The sequence below is a fragment of the Gossypium arboreum genome, chromosome 5 (assembly GCF_025698485.1).
Source record: "Gossypium arboreum isolate Shixiya-1 chromosome 5, ASM2569848v2, whole genome shotgun sequence".
Lineage (NCBI taxonomy): Eukaryota > Viridiplantae > Streptophyta > Magnoliopsida > Malvales > Malvaceae > Gossypium > Gossypium arboreum.
Window position 1 is genome coordinate 7,331,113 of NC_069074.1, and position 24,841 is coordinate 7,355,953.

The window sequence follows — 24,841 nt, forward strand, 5'->3', positions numbered from 1 at the left end:
GAGAGCGGTAGGTTGAACCAACGAGCCCATTGTTTTGTATTAAAAAATTCTAATAACGGTGATGCCATTTTTTATGATTTCACTAAATAAAATATTAATTTTAGTTTTAAATTAAAAAAAAAATCAATCACTTTTAAAAAAATATTTGACACATTAAATGGGTGACGCCATTCTCTATGGCTCCACCATTATTATTTATGTTTAGGCGCTTGAAATATTTAGAAATATTGATTTTTTTAGTATTTATACTGTTGGCACAAACTAAGTTAACTATACCTAAAATATTGATTTTTTTATTCTAACAACTAATAATTAGTTGACATATTATTCATTTTAGGTGATTTACATACATATTAAAAAAAGTAGCAAATTATTTTTATAATTAATTAAATTTTTTGAGTTAAAATCCGAAAATTTGCAGACTTGCTCAAGAAAGCAAATTGTTTCATGACAGTATGAAATCTCTTAAAAAGGAAGTAAAATCCTCTTTTTTTTCTTTCCTAATTGTGGTAGGGTAGTTTATTGTCAACATCATTGATAGGAACAAGGAGCGTGCTCATATCTTTCGGATAAGGAGATTCACACCAAATTCAGGCTCAATCAGCAAAGCGTATTGAGGGGAGTGGCGATAGGTTGGAGACATGGTGAGGTTGAAGTTGGACAGTATGATTGCAAACAACACCTGAAGTTGAGTCATAGCAAGACTCTGTCCAGGACACACTCGTGCCCCTAAACCGAAAGGAATGTAAGCTTGATTACTTTTGCATGCTTTTGAAATACCATCAGCAAACCTCTCGGGATTGAACTTTTCTGAATCAGCTCCCCAGAAGTTAGGGTTGGTGTGCAGTTCTAGCATCCATAACCAAATATTAACCCCTTTTGGGATTTCAACGTCACCCAATTTCAGATTTGTCAAGGCTTGCCTCGAAACAAATGCTGTTGCTGGATAAAGTCGTAGCACCTCAAGAACCACCATTTTTAACTGCAATAAAGAGAGAGAAATTTTGGGTTTGAATTCAGAATTTCTCATGGGAATTGACAGGCATGATTACGTACCGCTTTCATCTTGTGAAGCACATCGAAACTCAGCACCCCACCCTTACATAGTTCTGAAACCTCACCACGAATACGGATTTGCCATTCGGGATGTGAAGCCAATAACATTAGACCCCATATTGCGGAAACTGCAGTAACCTCGGAGGCAGGGATGCAGATGTCCTTGCAGTTGTCGACTATGAACTGATCAGCTGTTATAGATGGCCCAATATCACCTTTTGAACCTTCAATCATAACTTGCAACAAGTCTTTAGAAGTGATCTCATTGTGCTTCTTTACTATCTCCATAATCTTCGAATGAATCTCCTTCTCAAGCCTCCAAATCTCTCTATTCTTTTTAGTGGGAAGATATCTAATATGTTGGGGGATAATGAATCGGTTTGCCCATTAGAAATGATATTTTATCACTCAAATTCCAATTGATACAGGAAAAAAAAAACCTGTAGAAAGGGATGCCGCTAAGTATTGTTGGTGTGCTCATGGCATTGATGAGATCTAGAAATTTTGGAAATATTTCCATGCCCATTTGCCACTCATCTCCGAACACCACATTCGAAATGACATAAGAAGTGAATCTTCTTACATAGTCATCGACTCTTATGTCTGCAGTTCCACCATTAGCTTCAATTAGATTCCCCCAGGATTTCACCAATTCCCCAACGGACTCCACCATTAGCTCTACCCTATCCTACATACAATGAGTGGATAATATCTTTGTATAAACAAAAAACAAAAAAAACGAAACCGTTGAACTTTAATTAACATGTACCTTGACCTTGTCCATAAAAAGATAGGGGGCAATAGTTTTTCTCTGATGGTACCAAACTGAGCCATTTGTGGTGATAAGGCCCTTCCCCAGCAAAGCTCCTCGATCTTTTTGTAGGTAATCAGGTTTCCCCATATCCAACGACGTGAAACAGTTGATTTCTCTGACGAGATAAGTGTCAGCTACATACATGAACTGCGACCTCCCAAGTGCAAACAAGAACGACTGACCTGTGTGATGCAAATTACAGAATCTTGTTTACTAAGCGGATAATTCATTGCATAGTAGAAGAAATAGGATTCAAATAACCCCTCCCTCTTATTCATTGTGAAAAATACGAAGGTGGTTTCAGGTTTCTATTACCGAATTGTTTAGTCCACTGCATAAAATAAGGGAACAGATGCATCAAACGATGATGTGAGGACAAGGGGTCCTCCGCCTGCAGTTTTTCCGCAGAGGAAAGCATCCGCTTCATTTCAGGAACGTTGCCCAAAAGGAAGACGGGTAAGGGACCTTCGATCCCTTGCCTTTGGAGAATCAGTCGACGATTCTCTCCATTGAACCACAGAACATCAAAGAGATAGACAATGAAGCTCCATAAAGCAAAGACGGAAAACAGAGTGGCAATAGAAATGTAGATATCCATCGGGGCTGGCTGATTGGCCTTCCAAGTACTAATGCTTGCAACTTATTTATACGCAGTACGAGGTTTACAAGCCGACTAGACTCGTTCGCTTCATCGTAATAATTTGGCCTAGCTTAACCGGTCGAGGGTTCAGTCAATTTTAAAATTTGTGCCTATCGCCTGCATTACAGTACGTGAAGTGTTATTAATAAAAATAGAAAAAGATATGTTAAAATCAACATTTCTTATATCATGTAAATGACAATATAAAAATAGAATTAAAATCTAAATGAAATATAATAAATTAGAACCACTTTAAAGTTTTATATGAAATGAGGTATAGAACAGAGTCATTACGAAAAAACTGAGAGTTACGAAAGAAACTTTAAATTTATATTAATCATGTGTTAGAAGCTCGCTATTTTAATATTAATATTAAAAATTCTATTATATATGTATCTGTAGAAACCACACCTTTAAAACATAAATATTTTTTTTTTTTAGAATTAAAAGTGAGCCACACTTATTGAAAAGAGGCAAACACAATCTTCCTAGGATAATGAAGAAAAGAAAACGTTGAAAAGGGAGAAAAACAATCTTCCTAGAAAAATGAAGAAAAGAAAACAGCAAAAGAAAAAAAAACTAACCATAGTAAAACCATGTATACTACCTTGATTTTTCAGCTTTTTTATGAAAATAACTTAAAAATTTAATTAATTATTAAAATAATTTATTTTTAACTAAACATGAAAATGACTTGAAATTTATAGTAAAAGTTGATGGAGCCAAATCATTCGGTGCCACCAACATGCCACGTCAACATATTTTTTTTTGGTAGAGCCATGTAGAATGGCGCTACCTGTATAAACATCAGGGAAGTACTAAAATTTAATAATATTATAATATAATTTATTTTAATTATAAAAGCAAATATTCACAATTTAATTCATAGTAAAAACTTAAATAATACTATAGATATAATTAAAAATAAATTAAATATGTGTCTAATATCAACTCGAAGTTATTTACTGAAAAAATATTAAAATTTTGAGAGAGGAGATAAAATTTGATTTATAAAAAACCGATTCATCCTTATTTAACGTCGGTCATTTTATCCGGATCGGATCAAATTAGCTGGAACGTGCAGATAGAAACCGATTTTCCACTATTTTAACATCAACCAAATATTGCAAAAATCAATCACCTTTCGGACTTTAAATTAGGTCTGAGTATACTGATTTCTAGTATTTTCAAACATTCCCAAAACAATGTCAAATCAAATATTTGATTTTCAGTTTTTGTAGATAAGATCAAATTGCATTACGACAGTTACACACATTGGTTAAAATCTACCACAAGTCTTGTGCTTTTGGTAAGTTTAAAATTTAGTCCTTATGTTTTTATTTTTATAAATTTAATCTATTTACTTTTAGATTTTAAAATATATGTTCAACTGTTAACATTATTATAATTATTTTGTTAAATTTAAATTTATTACAACATCATTTTCTAGTTACATTGATAGTAAATGAGATTTCTTTTTATACATCAAAATGTCACACTAACAAATTTAACAAAAAAATTAACAATGTTAATATTTTGACTTAAATTTTGAAATTTAAAAAGTAGAGAAATTAAATTCTTAAAAATAAAAATACAAAGATTAAATTCCAAATTTTATGAGAAGTATAAAGACCTATAATATATTTTAACCAGATATATAATATACATATTTTAACAAAATAAAGAAAAACCATGCACGAGCGAGATGTGTTTTCTTTAACCTTCTCAACACTATCAACTCAGTAAATGGCTCGTCATATATCATCAATAATAACCAAATTCAAGGAATCACCATATGTCAATTTAGCAATTTTATCTGCTACTCCATTCACCTCACCAATAATGTATTTAACAAAGCTTGAATTTTGCTCTAAAAAATAAGAATTTTAAATAATATAAATTTAATTTTCATAGAATTAGGTTACATCGGGACCAGGATGACATTGCATCAACTCAACATCCTTGGAGGAAAAAAAATAAGGGTAAACTATATTGGTAGTAACTAAAATTATTAGTTTTTTTTTCGTCACTCAACTATAAAAAATTACAAAATAATTATTCACCTAGTCGGTTTTTTCTCTTTTGGTCACTCAATTATTCAAAGTTTTCCTTTTTGCTCACCACCCGTTAAATTACTAATGGAAAAAAAACGCGAAAACTTTTAAAATTAACATAATAACAACTTTAACCCTCAATGTTTATAATCATATCAATTTAGTATTGATTCAAAAAAAAAGCAATCATCAACATTTGCACATTGTGTAATTTAGTTTTTTTTAATAATTTTACATTTTATTTGTGACATTAAAGGTTAATTTTAAAATGATGATAAAATATAAAAATTATTATATTAGATTTGTTTGGTATTTTAATTTTAAACATATTTCTAATCAAATTTAGTCTAATCATAAAATTGCATTACACCAATGTAACACCCCTTACCCGAGACCGTTGCCGGAGTCGAGCACAAGGCACTACTAAACTTATTTGAGCACTTAACCAAATTTAGATAATTTATATAATACTTTTCAGACAAGCTGTCTAACTGTGTCATAGTTGCTAAATAATTCATATCTCGAGTTATAAAACTCGAAATCCAAACATGTAAATTTTCTCTGAATTTATACTCATATATCTACTTACCAATTTTTTTCTAGAATTTTTGGTCAAGCCAATTAGTACAGTTTATTATTTAAAATCTCCCCTGTTTCAGGGTTTGACTACTCTGACCTTTGTGTATTACGAATCAGATATCTCTCTGTACAGAGCTTCAATGACTATGCCGTTTGTCTCTAATAAAACTAGACTCAATAAGGAATCTGTACATATAAAGTATGGCTTCTAATTATCTTTGTAAAATTTATGGTGAATTTTCAAAGTCAGAACAGGGATCCAGAAATCGCTCTGGCCCTGTTTCACAAAAATTTAAACATCTCATAAAATATAGCTCATATACCTGTTTTGCTTCTTCCATATGAAAATAGACTCATCAAAATTCGATTCCATAATTTATTCATTATTTAATTCCATTTCTACTATTTTTAGTGATTTTCAAAGTCAAACTACTGCTACTTACGAAAACTGTTTTAGTACAAATATTGTTAACTAGTTTATAACATCTTTACTTCAATTCATTCAAACTCTATACATGCCATATAAATCTTTAAACATAAAACAAAAACTACCGAATTGATCTGAATAGTGTGCCTGTTGTGTTGATCCGATCTACCCACTTCACTTCAAGTCAATCTACATAAAAATATTAAACACACACAAGTAAGCTTATTGAAGCTTAGTAAGCTCATAGGCATATAAACACAAATCATATCAAATATCGTACACAATCATATATCTATTAGTTTAACTATTTCATCCTCCAAATCACAATTTCATTAATAACTCATTGGAATAATTTCCATATGGCAACTCACAATTTAACTCCCTTAGGCCCATTTCTCATTTACTTCATTGTCAAATTAGGGAACAATAAGGAATTGAGTGCTTCATTATCACATTGCCATAGTAAACCATGGACTTTCACATTGATCGCATCACACACGAAGCCATAGCCTTGCCATGGTCTTACACGGTTCACATATCATACCGAAGCCATATCCTGGACATGGTCTTATACGGAATCACATTATCACATTATACCGATGCCATAGCCCACTATGGTCTTATCTGAGTCACATTATCACATTACACCGATGCCATAGCCCAGCTATGGTCTTAAACGGGCACACTTGTCACATATGTTTCAATCAACTCATCGAGGTCACGAATAGAAGCACTCAAATCCATTGTTCCTACTAATTTGTACTTTTAGTTACACATTATTCATTAGTTAATGCAAATTGATAGTATTCATCAACAATAAAATACTTTAACAATCATAATATTTTCATATCAAAACATTGAACTTTGCCATATGAACTTACCTGGACTAATTTGTAAAAGTCGTAGAAATTCAGGACTATTCTTGAATTTTCTCCTTTCCACGATTCAGTTCGTTTTCTTGATATATAATTATAAAATCATTCCTTCATTAGCATCCATTTCAATTCTATTTCACTTCACAATTTATGCTGTTCAAATTTCGAAATTACACTTTTACCCCAAAATTTACAATTTTCACAATTTAGTCCTTCTCAATTCACCCATCAATTGAACTAATTTTTCTCAATTAACACTTTATTTTATCATTATAAACTATTTCAAAACCTTTTATATTCTTAATTTCAACAGAAACCTTCAATTCACAACTTTTTCACAATTAGGTCCTAAATATCATTTCCTATCAAAATCACTTAATAAAACCACCTTAATATAAAATTAGAACTTAAATTTCATAATAATTCATCATAAAATTCCCTTATCCATCCAGGGTAACTTCCAATTTCACCCATAAAATCAAAAACTAATGAATTCTACAAGTGGACCTAATTGTAAAAGTCATAAAAACATAAAATTATTAAGAAAAGTAAGAATTAAACTCACATGATGTAAAATATGAAAACCAGCTTTCTCCAGACCTTCTATGGCGTTTTAGCTGAGAAAATATGAAGAAATGTCTAGATTTTTCAATTACATCATTATTTAACTATTAACTTTTATGCTATTTCCAATTTTGCCCCTTGTTCACATTGTTTTCTTGCTTATTTCATACCCAAACCGTCCAGCCATTAACCTTTGGGTCTAATTGCTCTTTAAATCCATCTTTTTAAATACTTAAGCTATTTACTCACAATTTAACAAATTTTGCGCTATTTTCAATTTAGTCCTTTTAATTAATTAGCCATCCAAACGTTAAAATTTTCTAACTAAACTTTAATACTAACTCAATGACACTCCATAAATATTTATAAAAATATTTATAGCTCGATTTTCAACTTTGAGGTCTCGATACCTCATTTTTGACCCGTTTGACCTAATAAATTCTTTTAATTCACTAATTTCACCATTTCACAAATTCTTCTAAATTCTTACTTGACTCATAAATATTAAATTACTATCTTGTTCAATCTTATTTGTCGAATTTAGTGATCTCAAATCACCATTTCCGACACCACCGAAAATTAGTAGTTATAACTCTCCCCTTTAAAAATTTCGTCCTCGAAATTTGTTACCTGAAAACAGATTTGGATATTGTGATCTCATTAACTCCTCTGTTTCCTAGGTTGCCTCCTCCAATCCATGTCGATGCCATAACACTTTTATTAACGGTACTCGTTTATTCCGTAGTTCTTTAACTTCCCGAGCTAATACTTTCACTGGTTCCTCCGAATAAGTCATATCTGATTGTAGCTCTATCTCAGTATGAGGAATCACATGTGAAGGGTCTGATCTATATCGTCTCAACATAGATACATGAAATACATTATGGATCTTCTCAAGTTCTGGAGGCAAGGCCAATCTATAAGCTACCGGACCGATCCTCTCAATGATTTCGTATGGTCCGATAAATCGTGGACTAAGCTTTCCTTTTCTACCAAACCATAAAACTTTCTTCCACGAAGAAACTTTCAAGAACACACGATCACCCACATTGAACTCTATATCTCTTCTTTTCAAATCAGATACGACTTTTGACGATCGGGCGCTTTCAAACTTTCCCGAATAATCAAACTTTCTCTTTAGTTTCCAAATAAATCCACTCGACTAATTTCGATTCACTTAATTCGACCAATACAACGGGTTCGCACTTCCTTCCATACTGAGCTTCAAACGGTGCCATTTTGATACTAGCTTGATAACTGTTATTATAAGCAAATTCAATAAAGGTAAGTACCTTTCCCACCGCCACTGAAATCGAGTATACAACACCTTAACATATCTTCCAAAATCTGAATCACTCGCTATGATTGTCCATCTGTCTGAGGGTGAAAAGCTGTACTAAATTTTAACTTAGTACCTAAAGCTTCCTGTAGTTTATTCCAAAATCTCAAGTAAACCTCGGATCTCGATCGAAATAATTGATGTCGGCACCCATGTAATCTCACAATTTCGACACATATAATTCCGCTTAACTTATCAAGTGAAAAATCTGCTCGACCGGAATAAAATGCTACCGATTTAGTTAATCATCTACTATCACCCAAATCGAATCTTTTTCTTCTGAGTCACCGGCAATCCAGATACAAAATCCATCGTCACATGTTCCCACTTCCATTCGGAATCATTACGGGTTGTAACAAACCAGTAGGCACTTGATGTTCGATTTTTACTGTTGATGATTAAACATTTTGCCACAAATTCACAAATTTCCGTTTCATACCAGCCACCAATACATTTTTTCAAATCACAATACATCTTCGTACTACCCGGATGAATCGAGTACATACTACTATGAGCCTCGATAAGATATCCTTCTTCAATTCTAGATTATTCGGGACACAAATTCTATTACGATGGTATAACATACCACTATTATCAATAGAGTAATCTAAGTTCAAATTATCCCAACCATTTGTCGTTTCAACACCAACTTCGAATCTTCATCTTGCAATTCCGAATTCGTTGAAAGAATACTGGTTTTGTCTTTAATTCAACTAATATAGAACCATTTTCATTAATGACAAATGAGCATTTAACGCCTCAAGAGCAAATAATGATGATTTCACTAAGTGCATCTGCCACTACATTTGCCTTACCCGGATGATAATTAATGATAAGATCGTAATCTTTCAACAGCTCTAACCATCGCCTCTGTCTCAAATTCAGCTCTTTCTGCGACATTAAATATTTCAAACTTTTATGGTTTGTATACACATAACATTTCTCTCCATATAGGTAGTGTCTCCAAATTTTAAAGCAAATACTATGGCATTAACTCAAGATCATGTGTAGGGTAGTTCCTCTCATGTGGTTTCAACTGTCGAGAAGCATATGCTACAACTTTTCTGATGCATCAATACACAACCTAAACCATTCGAGACGCATCACTATATACTACATATGGCACACCGATTCAGTGAGTTAACACCGAGCCTCTGTCAACATTTTCTTTAATTGATCAAAACTTTGTTGGCACTCATCGACCATACAAACTCAACATTCTTCTCGTAATAATTTAGTTATCGGTGAAGCAATCGGTGAAAAATCTTTCACAAATCGACGATAGTAACCACTAATCCAAGGAAACTTCGCACTTAGTAACATTCTTTGGAGTTTTCCAATTAATCACCGTGACACCTTACTCGGATCTACCCAGTATACCATCAACTGACACAATGTGACCCAAGAATCCCACTTCATGAAGCCAAAATTCACATTTACTAAATTTTGCATATAACTGTTTTTCCCTTAATATCTGTAGTACAATTCTCAAGTGCTGAGCATGCTCGGATTCTGTCTTTGAATAGATCAGTATATCGTCAATAAACACAACCACAAATCTATCTAGGTAAGACTGGAAAATTTGATTCATTAAATCCATAAAAGCAGCAGGAGCATTTGTCAAACCGAATGGCATAACTAAGAACTCATAATGACCATACCGAGTTCTAAAAGCTGTTTTCGGTACATCACATTCCTTTACCTTTAACTGATAATACCCAGATCTGAGATCTATTTTTGAAAACACCTGTAGCATCCTTAAGCTGATCGAATAAATCATCAATACGAGGCAAAGATATTTATTTTTAATTGTTACCTTATTCAATTTTTCGTAATCTATGCACGACCTCAATGAACCATCCTTCTTTTCACAAATAAGACAGTGCACCCACGGCGACATACTCGGTCGATAAACCCTTTGTCTAACAACTCTTGCAACTGTGTTTTTAACTCTCTTAATTCTGCTGGAGCCATTCTATACGGTGTCACCGATATAGGAGCTGTTCCCGGAAGCACATCTATCACGAACTCAACTTCTCTATCGGGTGGTAACCCTGGTAATTCTTCAGGAAATACATCCATGAATTCATTTACAATAGATAGTTGCTCTAACTTTGATTCGAACTTGAGTATCAAGAATATAGGCTAAATAAGCCTCATTTCCTTTACGCAACAATTTACGAAAGCGGACATAAAGGAAATCATTCTAACCATGTCATCCAAATTTCCAGACTCAACCAAAATAACGTCTCTGCTTAACATTTCAAACTAATTCATTTTCTCGACAATTCACTATTGCGTCATGTTTCATTAACCATCCATGCCCAAGATAACATCAAATTCCGAAAGGGTAGCAAGATCAAATCGGGGAAATCACGACCCTTAACTTTCAAAGGGCGTTATGACATATTAAATTAACTACCACACTTTGACCTAACGGATTTGTAACTTGTACATCATAATCGTGGGCTCAACAAATAAGTTCTTTTCGAGATGCTAACATAGTGCAAATATATGAATGAGTAGACCGTGGTCTATTAAAGCATACAGGAACATCATAAAGATAGAAAGTACCAGCAATTACATCCGAGTCTTGCTTCTTCTCTCGCTCGAATGGCATAAGTACGAAAGCAGGAGCCCTAACTTCGATCGGCTAGCGTATCTTTCATACCCGAACGAGTAGCCCTCAGTAGCTCGCTTCCGACGAGGCGTTTTCCTTTTGAGGAAGAATTTTCGGTTTCTCCTCTGTTCCACTTCTTCTACTTGTAATTGGGGACAATCACGAATAAAGTGATCGGTGGCCCCACATTTATAACAAGCCCTAATTTACTTCTACATTCACCGGGTGACTTCTTCCACAATATTGACACTTGGGCCTTTGGGTATTTTGTACACTACCCACACTAACAGTGTAGGTCTGTCAGATGCTTTGTAATCAGATTGTCTTGGCCTACTTTTTCCTGATCTTTCCGGTACTGAAGTGGCTCGACTGAATTCCTCTTTAGATTTCTTCACTGGTAAAGCCGAAAATGACTTAGATGCACTTCTTTTGAAAGATTCTTTACTTCTTCTATCTCGTTGCATCTTTTTATTATATACTTCTTCAAGCTTCTGAGCACGATCTGATAGAACAACAAATTCTCGTATCTCAATGCCCCCTATCATCATTTTAATCTCATCATTAAGCCCTTCTTCAAATCTGATACACATTTCTTCTTCAGTGGGTACTATATCTCGAGCATATTTGCTCGGATAAACAATTTCTCTTTCATATTCAGCCACCGACTTGTTTCCTGTCATAAGTCGAGAAATTCTCTTTCTTCTTATCCGGATATCTTCTACCGACATATTTCTTCTTAAATTCATTTTGAAAAATTCCCAAGTGATCTTCTCAATTAGATACAACAAATTTCTATTGTTTCCCACCAGTTATAAGCTTCTTCTTTCAATAATGACACGGCACATATTAAGTAATCATCTGGTGAGCACGCCATTTGCTTAAAACCCTCATTATACTTTGTAACCAATATTCACTTTAACGGGTCATCGTCTGTTCTTCCCAAAATTCTTCACCCCATGTTTTCGAGCTTTTCAAATGGAGAACGTTTGCGATTCAGGTTGTCGGAAGAGGTGGAGGAGCAACCGGGGTACTACAGATGTTGAGATAGGGGAGGAGGTTGCGAGTCGATTTCTTTCTCGCACATTCTCATTATACCACCGATTCATGAATCCATAAATCATATTTTGAGTTCTTGTTCTCGCATCAATGAAATCGAGCTTCACTACTTGTTCCTTGTTCGAGATTTGTACTCTGCTATTAACTTCTTCTTGCTCAGTTTGTTCGGTCTATCGACATCTTTTCAAATCGAAGATAATCTATAATAAAAACAAGGATTAGATCGGATCATACACAAGACACTATCACGATTTATATGGCATGTAATTCTAGACACTTTTCACATCATACATATTCCGACAATCGGCTAAACCGAAACTCTGATACCAATAAATGTAACGCCCCTTACCCGAGACCGTTGCCGGAGTCGAGCACAAGGCACTACTAAACTTATTTGAGCACTTAACCAAATTTAGATCATTTATATAATACTTTTCAGACAAGCTGTCCAACTGTGTCATAGTTGCTAAATAATTCATATCTCGAGTTATAAAACTCGAAATCCAAATACATAAATTTTATCTGAATTTATACTCATATATCTACTTACCAATTTTTTTCTAGAATTTTTGGTCAAGCCAATTAGTACAGTTTATTATTTAAAATCTCCCCTGTTTCAGGGTTTGACTACTATGACCTTTGTGTATTACGAATCAGATATCTCTCTGTACAGAGCTTCAATGACTATTCCGTTTGTCTCTAATAAAACTAGACTCAATAAGGAATCTGTACATATAAAGTATGACTTCTAATTATCTTTGTAAAATTTATGGTGAATTTTCAAAGTCAGAACAGGGGATCCAGAAATCGCTCTGGCCCTGTTTCACAAAAATTTAAACATCTCATAAAATATAGCTCATATACCTGTTTTGCTTCTTCCATATGAAAATAGACTCATCAAGATTCGATTCCATAATTTATTCATTATTTAATTCCATTTCTACTATTTTTAGTGATTTTTCAAAGTCAAACTACTGCTACTTACGAAAACTGTTTTAGTACAAATATTGTTAACTAGTTTATAACATCTTTACTTCAATTCATTCAAACTCTATACATGCCATATAAATCTTTAAACATAAAACAAAAACTACCGGAATTGATCTGAATAGTGTGCCTGTTGTGTTGATCTGATCTACCCACTTCACTTCAAGTCAATCTACATAAAAATATTAAACACACACAAGTAAGCTTATTGAAGCTTAGTAAGCTCATAGGCATATAAACACAAATCATATCAAATATCGTACACAATCATATATCTATTAGTTTAACTATTTCATCCTCCAAATCACAATTTCATTAATAACTCATTGGAATAATTTCCATATGGCAACTCACAATTTAACTCCCTTAGGCCCATTTCTCATTTACTTCATTGTCAAATTAGGGAACAATAAGGAATTGAGTGCTTCATTATCACATTGCCATAGTAAACCATGGACTTTCACATTGATACGCATCACACACGAAGCCATAGCCTTGCCATGGTCTTACACGGTTCACATATCATCTCGAAGCCATATCCTGACATGGTCTTATACTAATCACATTATCACATTATACCGATGCCATAGCCCACTATGGTCTTATACTGAGTCACATTATCACATTGCACCGATGCCATAGCCCAGCTATGGTCTTAAACGGGCACACTTGTCACATATGTTTCATCAACTCATCGAGGTCACGAATAGAAGCACTCAAATCCATTGTTCCTACTAATTTGTACTTTTAGTTACACATTATTCATTAGTTAATGCAAATTGATAGTATTCATCAACAATAAAATACTTTAACAATCATAATATTTTCATATCAAAACATTGAACTTTGCCATATGAACTTACCTGGACTAATTTGTAAAAGTCGAGAAATTGGGGACTATTCTTGAATTTTCTCCTTTCCACGATTCGATTCGTTTTCTTGATCTATAATTATAAAATCATTCCTTCATTAGCATCCATTTCAATTCTATTTCACTTCACAATTTATGCTGTTCAAATTTCGAAATTGCACTTTTACCCCAAAATTTACAATTTTCACAATTTAGTCCCTTCTCAATTCACCCATCAATTGAACTAATTTTTCTCAATTAACACTTTATTTTATCATTATAAACTATTTCAAAACCTTTTATATTCTTAATTTCAACAGAAACCTTCAATTCACAACTTTTTCACAATTAGGTCCTAAATATCATTTCCTATCAAAATCACTTAATAAAACCACCTTAATATAAAATTAGAACTTAAATTTCATAATAATTCATCATAAAATTCCCTTATCCATCCAGGGTAACTTCCAATTTCACCCATAAAATCACAAACTAATGAATTCTACAAGTGGACCTAATTGTAAAAGTCATAAAAACATAAAAATTATCAAGAAAAGTAAGAATTAAACTCACATGATGTAAAATATGAAAACCAGCTTTCTCCAGACCTTCTATGGCGTTTTAGCTGAGAAAATATGAAGAAATGTCTAGATTTTTCAATTACATCATTATTTAACTATTAATTTTATGCTATTTCCAATTTTGCCCTTGTTCACATTGTTTTCTTGCTTATTTCATGCCCAAACCGTCCAGCCATTAACCTTTGGGTCTAATTGCTCTTTAAATCCATCTTTTAAATACTTAAGCTATTTACTCACAATTTAACAAATTTTGCGCTATTTTCAATTTAGTCCTTTTAATTAATTAGCCATCCAAACGTTAAAATTTTCTAACGAAACTTTAATACTAACTCAATGACACTCCATAAATATTTATAAAATATTTATAGCTCGATTTTCAACTTTGAGGTCTCGATACCTCATTTTTGACCCGTTTGACCTAATAAATTCTTTTAATTCACTAATTTCACCATTTCACAAATTCTTCTAAATTCTTACTTGACTCATAAATATTAAATTACTATCTTGTTCAATCTTATTTGTCGAATTTAGTGATCTCAAATCACCATTTTTGACACCACTGAAAATTAGGCCGTTACAACCAAGGACAACATGACATCACATCAACTCAACTGCTTGTACCATCATTCTCAAACAACACTACCAACTCAGTAGATAGCTTGTCATAATCAATAATAACTAAGTTCAAGTAATCACCATATACCAATTCAGAATTTTAATTATTACTTCATTCACCTCATCATAAATGTATTTAATAAAATTTAAATTTTGTTTTAAAAAATAAAAGTTTTAAAGATTGTAAATTTATTTTTTATAGAATGGCCTTATGTTGGGACTACTCTACATTCTTGAACAGAAAAATAAGGGTAAACTATATTTCATTATCCAACTATGAAAATTATAAAATAATCATTCAACTAGTTGGCTTTGTTTTTTTGGTCACCACCCGTTAAATTACTAATGGAAAAATAACTCGATAACTTTTAAAATTGTTATAATAATAACTTTAACTCACAATATTTATAATCATGTCAAGTTAATATTGATTCCAAATAAATTAATCATCAACACGTTGTGCAATTTAAATTTTTTTTACAGTTTACTTTTTATTTGTGACGTCGAGGGTTAATTTTAAAATAAAAAAATATAAAAATTATCATCTCTAATTTTTTTGTCTTTCCATTTTTGGTATATTCTCAATCAAATTTAGTGAATAAATTAATCATAGAATTACGTTACACCAGAGGCAAGATGACACCATATCAACTCAACTACTTGTACCATCATTCTCAAACAACATTACCAACTCAACATATATCATTAATAATCACCAAGTTCAAGGAATCACCATATGCCAATTTATCAATTTTATCTGTTACTCCATTCACCTCACTAGAAATGTATTTAACAAAGCTTAAATTTTGTTTAAAAAAATAAAAGTTTCAAAGAATGTAAATTTATTTTCATAGAATTATGTTACATCGAGAATAGGATGACACCGCATCAACTCAACGTCCTTGGAGAAAAGAAACAAGGGTAACCTACATTGGTAATAACTAAACTATTAATAGATTTATTTTTTTCTCACTCAACTATAAAAAGTTACAAAATAATTATCTAATTAGATTTTTTTTTTTGGTCACCCAACTATTCAAAATTTTATTTTTGGTCACCACACATTAAATTACTAATGGAAAAATAACTCGACAACTTTTAAAATTGGTATAATAATAACTTTAATCATCAACATTAATAATCATGACAATTTAAGTATTGATTCCAAAAAATTAATGATCAACATTTGCACATTGTGTTAATTTTTTTTTACAGTTTCACTTTTTATTTGTGACATCGAGAGTTAATTTTAAAGTAATGAGAAAATATGACAATTATTATCTTGGATTTTTTGTGTTTACATTTTGATATATTTCCAATCAAATTTAGTCAATAGACTTTTATTTTTTTAGCTTTGTAAGTGAAAGGATTATAAAGAAAAGAAAAATTTAAAAAAGAAGACCAAAATACACAATGTGTAAACATTAAGGGTTATATATTTTAGAATCATGATTTAATTGACATGATGTATGTATGTTGAAAATTAAAGTTTCTATTATGCTGATTAGAAAGTTATTACATCATCTTTTTATTGGCCATTTAACGGTTGGTGACCAAGAAAGAAAAAATTGAATAATTGGATGATCATTTTATAATTTTTTATAGTTAGGCAGCAAAAAGAACTTTTCAATAATTAGATAATTATATATAATTTATAAGAAAAATAAAAGAAAATTGCCACACCAATCAGTCTAATTAAATGTATTTAAACTCGAGTGGAGCTCCAAATTTAAAAAAAAATTATAGGTCCAAGCTAAAGCCGACTCATCGAGCTTTCAAATAATTGGATTCATTATTTATAGAATAATATACTCTTATTTATATCTAAAATTCATTACAAAAGAATATAAATTTTCATTATTTTAAATAGCAAAACTGGTTGAATAAGATTTATTCATGATTGAAAATTTGAGTTTAAAAGCTCAATTCATAAACACTTTTTAATTTAATTGATGCAAACCACTCTAAAATATATAGAAAAATTAACAAATTTTAATTTTCTTGACAAAAACTTATATGTAGATGTAACATCAAATAATTTTTAAAATTCAAGAAACATAGAAAGTTATTAAAACTATTTAAATTTTTTATAAAAGATATTATAATTTTATAAAAATATATATTAAAAATTAATTAATTGTTGACATGGTAATCTATGTGTAAGTCTATTTCAGCAAAGTTAATATTTGTTTTTTTATCTATTTTAGAGTGATTTCACAAAAAAATAAAATTAAAAAGATAAAAAAAATGAAAAATTAAATGAAAGATTAAAATGATTTTTTGTTTAAGTTTAGAAGACTAAATAAATCATTATACCATCAACTTATTGGGCTATCTTATCATGGTTGTGTCAGTCCAGCAGCTGGAGCTGGATGTTCCCGTAACTGCCAACTTTAAATCACCAGCCCTAGAAATACATAACCGCTGTCACTTATAAACCATGCCAAAACCTTAGCTCGCCTTCTTTTTTGTACCCTCACTCAGAACACAGACGCGGCCGCTAATTTTGCTTTCAGGTAAACTATATCAAGTCAGCTCTTTAAATTTCATCCTTGTTATGAATTTTATGCTCTACTTATTTATTTATTTCTTCAATTGAAATCAGATAGGCACTTTCTGGAATTAAATTATCGTAATTGACTTGGTTTAGTTATTCATCTCTGTCTTTTGTAATTTGTACAAAACAAAATGAAACTGAAAGGTTTTTTTAGTATTTTGAGCAAGTTAGGAATCGATTGTTTTTCTATGTTCCAAAACAGTTGTTGCTTTGTTTCTTTTGCTTGCCTATATGTTAGCTTAAAAACCGGCTAAGATTAATTGTAATATTCGAGAGAAAAGTTGGGTTTTGATTGGAATGGTAATGGTAATGGTAATTTTCAAGTCTGTTTGAATAAGAGAGTGGGACGGAGATATATAACTGTGGGGAATTAGTGTTCGCTACAAGATAATGCATGTAACTTACAAGAATCATCTGCTTTCTATTTGCTTTTGTTTAGACTCTTTTTTTTTTTTTTAAAAAAAAAGAGAGAACTTTAAATGCTTATTTGTCATTCACTGTAAAATCCGCAGCAGCCTGTATTTTGGAAAGGATGGTGAGAGTCAGTGTTTTGAATGATGCACTCAAGAGCATGTACAATGCAGAGAAGAGGAGAAAACGACAGGTCATGATCCGGCCTTCCTCCAAAGTTATCATCAAGTTCTTTTTGGTCATGCAGAAGCATGGTTTGTTCCCTATTCTCTCCGCCATTTTTTAGTTAAAACTTTTATCTTTGGTAAAGATGAAAATGCGATTGCCATTGCAGGTTATATTGGAGAGTTTGAGTATGTTGACGATCACAGAGCTGGCAAAATTGTGGTTGAACTGAACGGGAGACTGAATTAGTGTGGGGTGATCAGTCCTCGTTTTGATGTTGGAGTCAAAGAGATAGAGGGTTGGACCGCCAGGCTGCTTCCTTCAAGACAGGTTTGCTTAGAAACTTTTGGTGTTTGTTCTCTGCATGAAGTAGTATTTGCCGAGGTTAAGAAATCATTATTGTGGTATGTCTTGTATTTGCTAATGGAAGGTTTAACCGATCGAAAATGGGAGCGCTAACCTATGCCATTTACATGCATTCTCACTGCAGTTCGGATATATTGTACTAACCACATCGGCTGGCATTATGGACCATGAAGAAGCAAAGAGAAAGAATGTTGGTGGAGAAGTACTTGGTTTCTTCTATTGAGACCAAGTTTCTGAGATTTTAATTTTTGATTTCTCTTAATCTTGGAATTGGCACTTCTTGTCAATCAGTGTTTATGCAAATCTAATTTTGTATATTTGGGGATTATACTTTTTATGTTTTGGTTATGATGTTTGAGATTCCGAACTGTTGGTTTGCTATATGCAATTGGCTACGCAGCACCAGAATTAGTACACCAGAGGCAGAGGTGTGTCTTTCGCTGTCTCCTTGTACTAGGAAAAGGTCCTCCTAATGCTCATGTACGACTTTTTTGGGTGAACTACCAACCTTGGAATATACTACAGCCTCATTTGGTCAAGACTCGACATGCTGAGATGGACTTTTACGACTTAACTTTGCAATCAGTTATTGGAAGCAATGTATGTTCAAATCATTCATTTGAAAATATATACATAACCTTTTACTTCTTTTACTTCCCAATAACTGAAGTTCTTGATGAAATGGAAGAATGTGGATGATTGACTCATTCCATGCTTGCAATAGTCTTGGGAAATCTTTTGATTACGCGTGTATTCTTACTTTCTAATGATATTCTCCCGTAATGACAATTGGTTGAAACTTAGGAAGCCATTTCCTAAAAATCCATTTATAGGATTCTTGAATATGCCTTTCAATTGAGGACAATAATAATGATTTTACGTAGGGATAATTTGTCATTTCGAAATGAGTTTCGGTTATAATATTTGTTCGATAGCAGTACTAAATTATCTATAATTATGCTTTTGCGGCTTTTGAATAATCAACCTTGATATGAAATATAAAACAACATAATTTCCGGTAGAATTAAGGTGCAAAAAGAGCTCTAATAATATTAGTTTCAACCACTAATGTTTTCACTTTCATTTCTGAAAGCTCAAGTTCAGGCATAAATACTAAATAGTACAGGCAAATGCTGAAAATAACTTAACTATTCTTCAGTCATTTATACGCTTGGCTTGAGCCACAATGATCCCCATTCTTGATGAACTGCCAAAAGAGTCTTCAGTTGCCCAACTGATTGAACAGCTACTATTCAGCGATCACGATATATCCCCATCCTCATCGTCACCTTTGATGCTGCCGTCACCGTCGACCTCAAACATGTGAAGAAATTGCAGTTGAAGATTGAGGCAATGAATGGTCTCTGAAAGAGAAAGAGTAAAGGATGGGTTTGTATGCTTTAAAGGAAATTCTTCTGGTGTGTGGGAAAAGAATCTTCCAAGCATATGCTTCAAGCATTAACATTCTAGCCCATCATATGTTATTATATATTATATTCCTTTAAACTTTAGTTTGTTTTAATATGATTATAATGGGGGAATGTGGTGGCTTGTTACAAACCAGAAATTCTAGGAATTAGCGGCTTTTGATTTTTCTACTTTCTATTGCATTATGCCATGTAATTCTTCTCTGGACTCTCTACACTTTCGTATGAGAATGACCATTTTAGGAAGAGGATATATATTAATATAAAACTAGAATTCGATTATGAGATAATCTAAACTTATATACCTAATACTAGGCTATTTAACATAATCATTTGAGAATAATTCAACTAACAAGCAATGGGTTGGAATTAATGATTGAATTTGAATCTAATAATGGTAATTGGAGTATTAAATATACTCAATCATTGCCATCTTTTTTATTTGCCAAGATGGTCTCCATTCGCAGGATCCAGGCAGGCATAAAAAAGGACTACACCTTACATATATTAGCTGTCAGTTTGTATAAAGTTCTGATCATTGGGACAGAACAACGCAATTCATGTCTTGTTAGTAAAACACAAAAAATTGTCACCATAAATATGTTATACGTAAAATTGTTTTAGACAAAATCTTCTCTAAATCCCAAACGTATCCCCCCAAATTTGATCCAGTAAAAGCTAACATTCGACTCGATAAAAACATTTAATAATTGAAGTCAACTATTGAATCCAACTTTACCATGAATTCAAGCACGAGACAGACACAATTGAAGACAATGTTATTGTTTTTTACTTAACAAGGAAGGCAGAAAATTGGGAGGAACTTGGTCCAACCCAACTGGACAGCTTGACTTGGTTCCCACATCCATTTATCAAAGGGCAACCCCATCTTTTTCCATTACCGTCGATCATTCTGCGATTGATTGATTGCAGTGCAGTGTAGTATTGTTATGAATCGAAACACTGGATCTTTTGCTCTAAACCCAGCTGCAAGTTATTAATTAATTTAAGTATTTAAAGGCTAAGGATGATTAGGATACCAGCTCACTTCTTCAGTTCTAGTTTCCTATGGCCCACACCAGCCATCCAGCAATAAGGATAAGCCACGTAGAAATTACCAGAATGTCAAAACGCATTTGCCACGCGCCTGTTACTTGGTTTGTCAGGGAAACTGCTTAGATTATTAGTTAATTAATTAATTTCACTGCTTTATAAAGGAAATCATCAAAACAAGAGTCTTTTCACACTTTCTCTTCCCCTTGATATTAGTGGATTTGCTAGCATGCGCGAGGGGTGATCGGCGCATACAACGAAAAGAAAAGTTGGGAAAAAAAAGGTACGAAAAGGAAGAAGGGAAAGCGGACACTGCGGATTTTAGCTATCCATCTTCCTCGGAGACGATCTATTTTGCGGGTAATAAAATGTTTTTCCTTGGCTTTTTATTTTTATATTTTTTCAAAAAATAGAAGAAATCAGTATAAGAAACCAGCCAAACAGAAAAGAACTTGAATTTTGTTACCATGGTCTTTAAGATTTGACCTTTTTTGGAAACTTCTCTTTTTTTTTCTTGATTTTCTTTTTCAATATCCGATCTGGTACTTTTCTTGTTTTATCTTCGACTTCCATTAGTTTGTTAATTTAATTACGTGGATCCCAGTGTAGAAATGTGAACTATTGATTCAGATTCTTTTTTTTTTTGTTTGCAGGATTTCGATGGCTGCTCCACCAGCAAGAGCTAGAGCTGATTACGATTACCTTATTAAGCTTCTATTGATCGGCGACAGTGGTACGTTGATCTCTACAACTACTTTCTTTTTTCTTCCAATTTAATCTCTCGTTTTCCTTAAAACCGAACTGATCTTCGAATTCTCCTATCTTTCTCCGCTCTCTTAGATTTATTTTTCCATGCATTTTTCTCGAAACAATTTATCGTTTAACTAGATTTAGCTCACGTTTTAATGTATTCCGTGTCTCTCAGTTTTGTTTCTCCAAATCTCTTTCGATGAGTTTCCTTGGGCTAAGTTTTAGATTTTCCGAGTTATAGAATGTCGAAGAAGCAATTTTTTTTTTCTGTAGTTATTGGTTTATGGACTTTCGGTTTTGCTGTATATGATTAGGTAGGAGCAGCAGTTAGATCTATGTATTTTAATTTCGATAAAACTTGGTTATTTGAAGTTAATGGTTTTGATGATTTCATAATTTCTTTATAATTAATCTGATTTCTAGATTTTGCCTCAAAATAATTTTCTTTTTTCATGAAATGTGTTTCCCTTATTTTGAAATTTAGATGCATTTATAAAGTAGAACTTTGATACTCTGATATGCATTCAAGGCTTGCTAGGACCTTCATATCTAATGTTATTTACATCTGTAGGTGTTGGTAAGAGTTGCCTACTTTTACGGTTCTCAGATGGTTCCTTTACGACCAGCTTTATCACCACCATTGGGTGCGTAATTTGAAATGGAACCCTTTGTCTAGCTTATTTTATCTAAATGAATGACTTTCTCAACGTGATTAATCCACTTGCAGTATTGATTTTAAGATAAGAACCATTGAGCTTGATGGCAAACGGATAAAGCTCCAAATTTGGGATACAGCTGGGCAGGAGCGGTTCAGGACAATCACAACTGGTGAGTGTTTTAGTTAGCATATTTCTTTCGTTTCAATCTTACTGAGATGGTCATATTACTTGTACGAGGAAAATGATATGGTTGAATCACTGCACTGCCATCATCTACCATGGAGATTTCCAGTCTATCAATTTAGCTGAAAACATTCCATGTTTTCTAAGTTGGGGAGACAAGAGTTGCGTTAGTCTTGTTGGAAAACATGTTCCTGATAACAAGCTGGGGAGTGGGAAGAAGCTGTGTTTTTCAGGGGAGAAGGATATCTTAAAGGCTGTGGTCTGCTGCCACAAACCATAGCTGAATGTGTGAGCAGGAACGACCTGTTTAAGAAGCCTAGAAGCTAGTTCAAGTAAAGGTCCTACACTACACATGCTACAGGAAAATTTGAGGAACCAGAAATGCCGCCTATTAGTCAATGTGGTGATCCTACTAGACCAGATTAACAAGTCAAGAGTTCAGGATTTAAGATTTGGGTTTAAAAATCAGTGTATGATACACAATGATAATGCTATGTCGTATGCTTACTGCCTGGAGTGGGACGCATTTTGGTCTTAATCTAACTTTATTGGAGGTTTACCATGGTTGTGTGGCATGCTGCTTCCTGGTCTGGGCATATCTCTCAAAATTTTCAATTTGTTTTCTTATGGAATAATGTTCTTATTAAGTATTAACGAGATTTTTGGTAACCTAAATCTTAGGCTACTTGTCTAACATTGATCTATATATGTATATTCCATATTTTGCATTCCTGCAAATGGTTTCTGTTGATGCCTAATTTTTCGCTCCAATCTTTTCAACAGCTTACTATCGTGGAGCCATGGGCATCTTGCTGGTCTATGATGTCACGGATGAATCCTCCTTCAACAGTAAATCCTTTATTCTCTTGTTTTAGTTTAGTTAATTGTTTGACCTTACATTTCAACTTATTCTATTCAAATTTGCAAATTTGGTGGTCTTTTATTAGTGAGCTAAATACTTAGGCTTTGCTCTTCTTTTGGTTGTTCTAGTACTTGGTTTTTTATGTTAAATCTCTTACAGAGAGCCTCTCTCCTTGCAGATATTAGGAATTGGATTCGCAACATTGAACAGCATGCATCAGATAATGTTAACAAGATATTGGTCGGAAACAAGGCAGACATGGATGAAAGCAAAAGGGTATACTTCTTTTCTCCATAAGATTTTAGTAGATGTCTTTGCTAAGCCAAAGTGTGTTTCTGGATCTGTGCACTTTTTGCATAGTCCTCATTCCCAAGTCTCCTGATTTGGGGACTGAGGAATGGAAGTGATATTCAACCTGTTAATCACATTTTTTTTGATACAAAAGCACAAATATCATCCCCCTCCTCTTTCCCCATTTCTCGCTTTGCATATTGTTAAATGGATGCATCTATTTTCTGATCTTAGTCTACATTTTTCTCTTTTTAAGGCCGTGCCAACCTCAAAGGGACAAGCTCTTGCGGATGAGTATGGAATCAAATTTTTCGAAACAGTAAGTGATGCTTGTTGATTGTGGTTGCTAGTTGAATTGGAGATGCTAAATACTGAAAACAAATTGTCATGCAGAGTGCAAAGACTAACCTAAATGTGGAGGAAGTTTTCTTTTCAATAGCAAGGGACATAAAGCAAAGACTCGTCGATACTGACTCAAAGGCTGAGGTAATTCACATGGCCGGCCTTATCTTGAATAAAAATTACACAACTGAGCATCATATAATTAGAAATCATGCCTATTCTGCAATGTGATTGTGAATTTTTGTATCGTTGTAGCCTTCAACAATTAAGATCAATAAACCTGACCAGGCAGCTGGGGCTGGTCAAGCTGCACAAAGACCGGCTTGCTGTGGTTCAACCTAAGGGAGTTCAAACATGGTGGGGCACGTGTTGGATGTTAAAAACTACTTTTCTTCAAAAAATGGAGGGTAAAGAGAAAACTAATTGTGGTTACTGGATGATGAGTGCCTGTATTTTCTTATTGTCATTCTTTATAACTTGTTTTAGGGTGTGAAGATGTAGTGTTTTTCTTTACAATTGTTTGTGTCATGTGAAGAACATAACCTCCTGTTTCTCCCCTTCTCTCGGCTCCTCCATGTCAGGAAGCCTAAGTTCTGACTGCTTGCAAGACTAGTTCATTTGTTGGTAGAGAAGGAAATGGAAAATGGAAGTGGTTTCTTTATATTACTAACCCATAATTTCTCCATCTCCGTTTAGTTATAAATGCCCGCCTAATCTT

The 24,841-nt window shown here is 33.1% G+C and overlaps 2 protein-coding genes and 1 pseudogene across 2 annotated transcripts; 2 read left to right on the top strand and 1 right to left on the bottom strand.

Moving 5' to 3' along the window:
- Nucleotides 1–370: 370 nt before the first annotated feature.
- Nucleotides 371–2,648, bottom strand: LOC108452656 (cytochrome P450 714C2-like). The gene is made up of 5 exons (XM_017750457.2): nucleotides 2,186–2,648; nucleotides 1,826–2,052; nucleotides 1,497–1,744; nucleotides 1,057–1,408; nucleotides 371–982 (listed from the first exon to the last, which is right to left on the bottom strand). The coding sequence occupies exons 1-5, from the start codon at nucleotides 2,466–2,468 to the stop codon at nucleotides 557–559; spliced, it is 1,536 nt and encodes a 511-aa protein (XP_017605946.1). The 5' UTR covers nucleotides 2,469–2,648; the 3' UTR covers nucleotides 371–556.
- Nucleotides 2,649–17,390: 14,742 nt separating this feature from the next.
- On the top strand, nucleotides 17,391–19,446 carry LOC108451990 (40S ribosomal protein S15a-1-like; annotated as a pseudogene).
- A 1,729-nt stretch (nucleotides 19,447–21,175) lies between these two features.
- Nucleotides 21,176–24,793, top strand: LOC108453242 (ras-related protein RABE1c). Its single transcript, XM_017751237.2, has 9 exons — nucleotides 21,176–21,396; nucleotides 21,690–21,769; nucleotides 22,358–22,430; nucleotides 22,514–22,614; nucleotides 23,412–23,477; nucleotides 23,669–23,766; nucleotides 24,038–24,100; nucleotides 24,175–24,267; nucleotides 24,379–24,793. The coding sequence occupies exons 2-9, from the start codon at nucleotides 21,697–21,699 to the stop codon at nucleotides 24,463–24,465; spliced, it is 654 nt and encodes a 217-aa protein (XP_017606726.1). The 5' UTR covers nucleotides 21,176–21,396; nucleotides 21,690–21,696; the 3' UTR covers nucleotides 24,466–24,793.
- The last annotated feature ends 48 nt before the right edge of the window (nucleotides 24,794–24,841 follow it).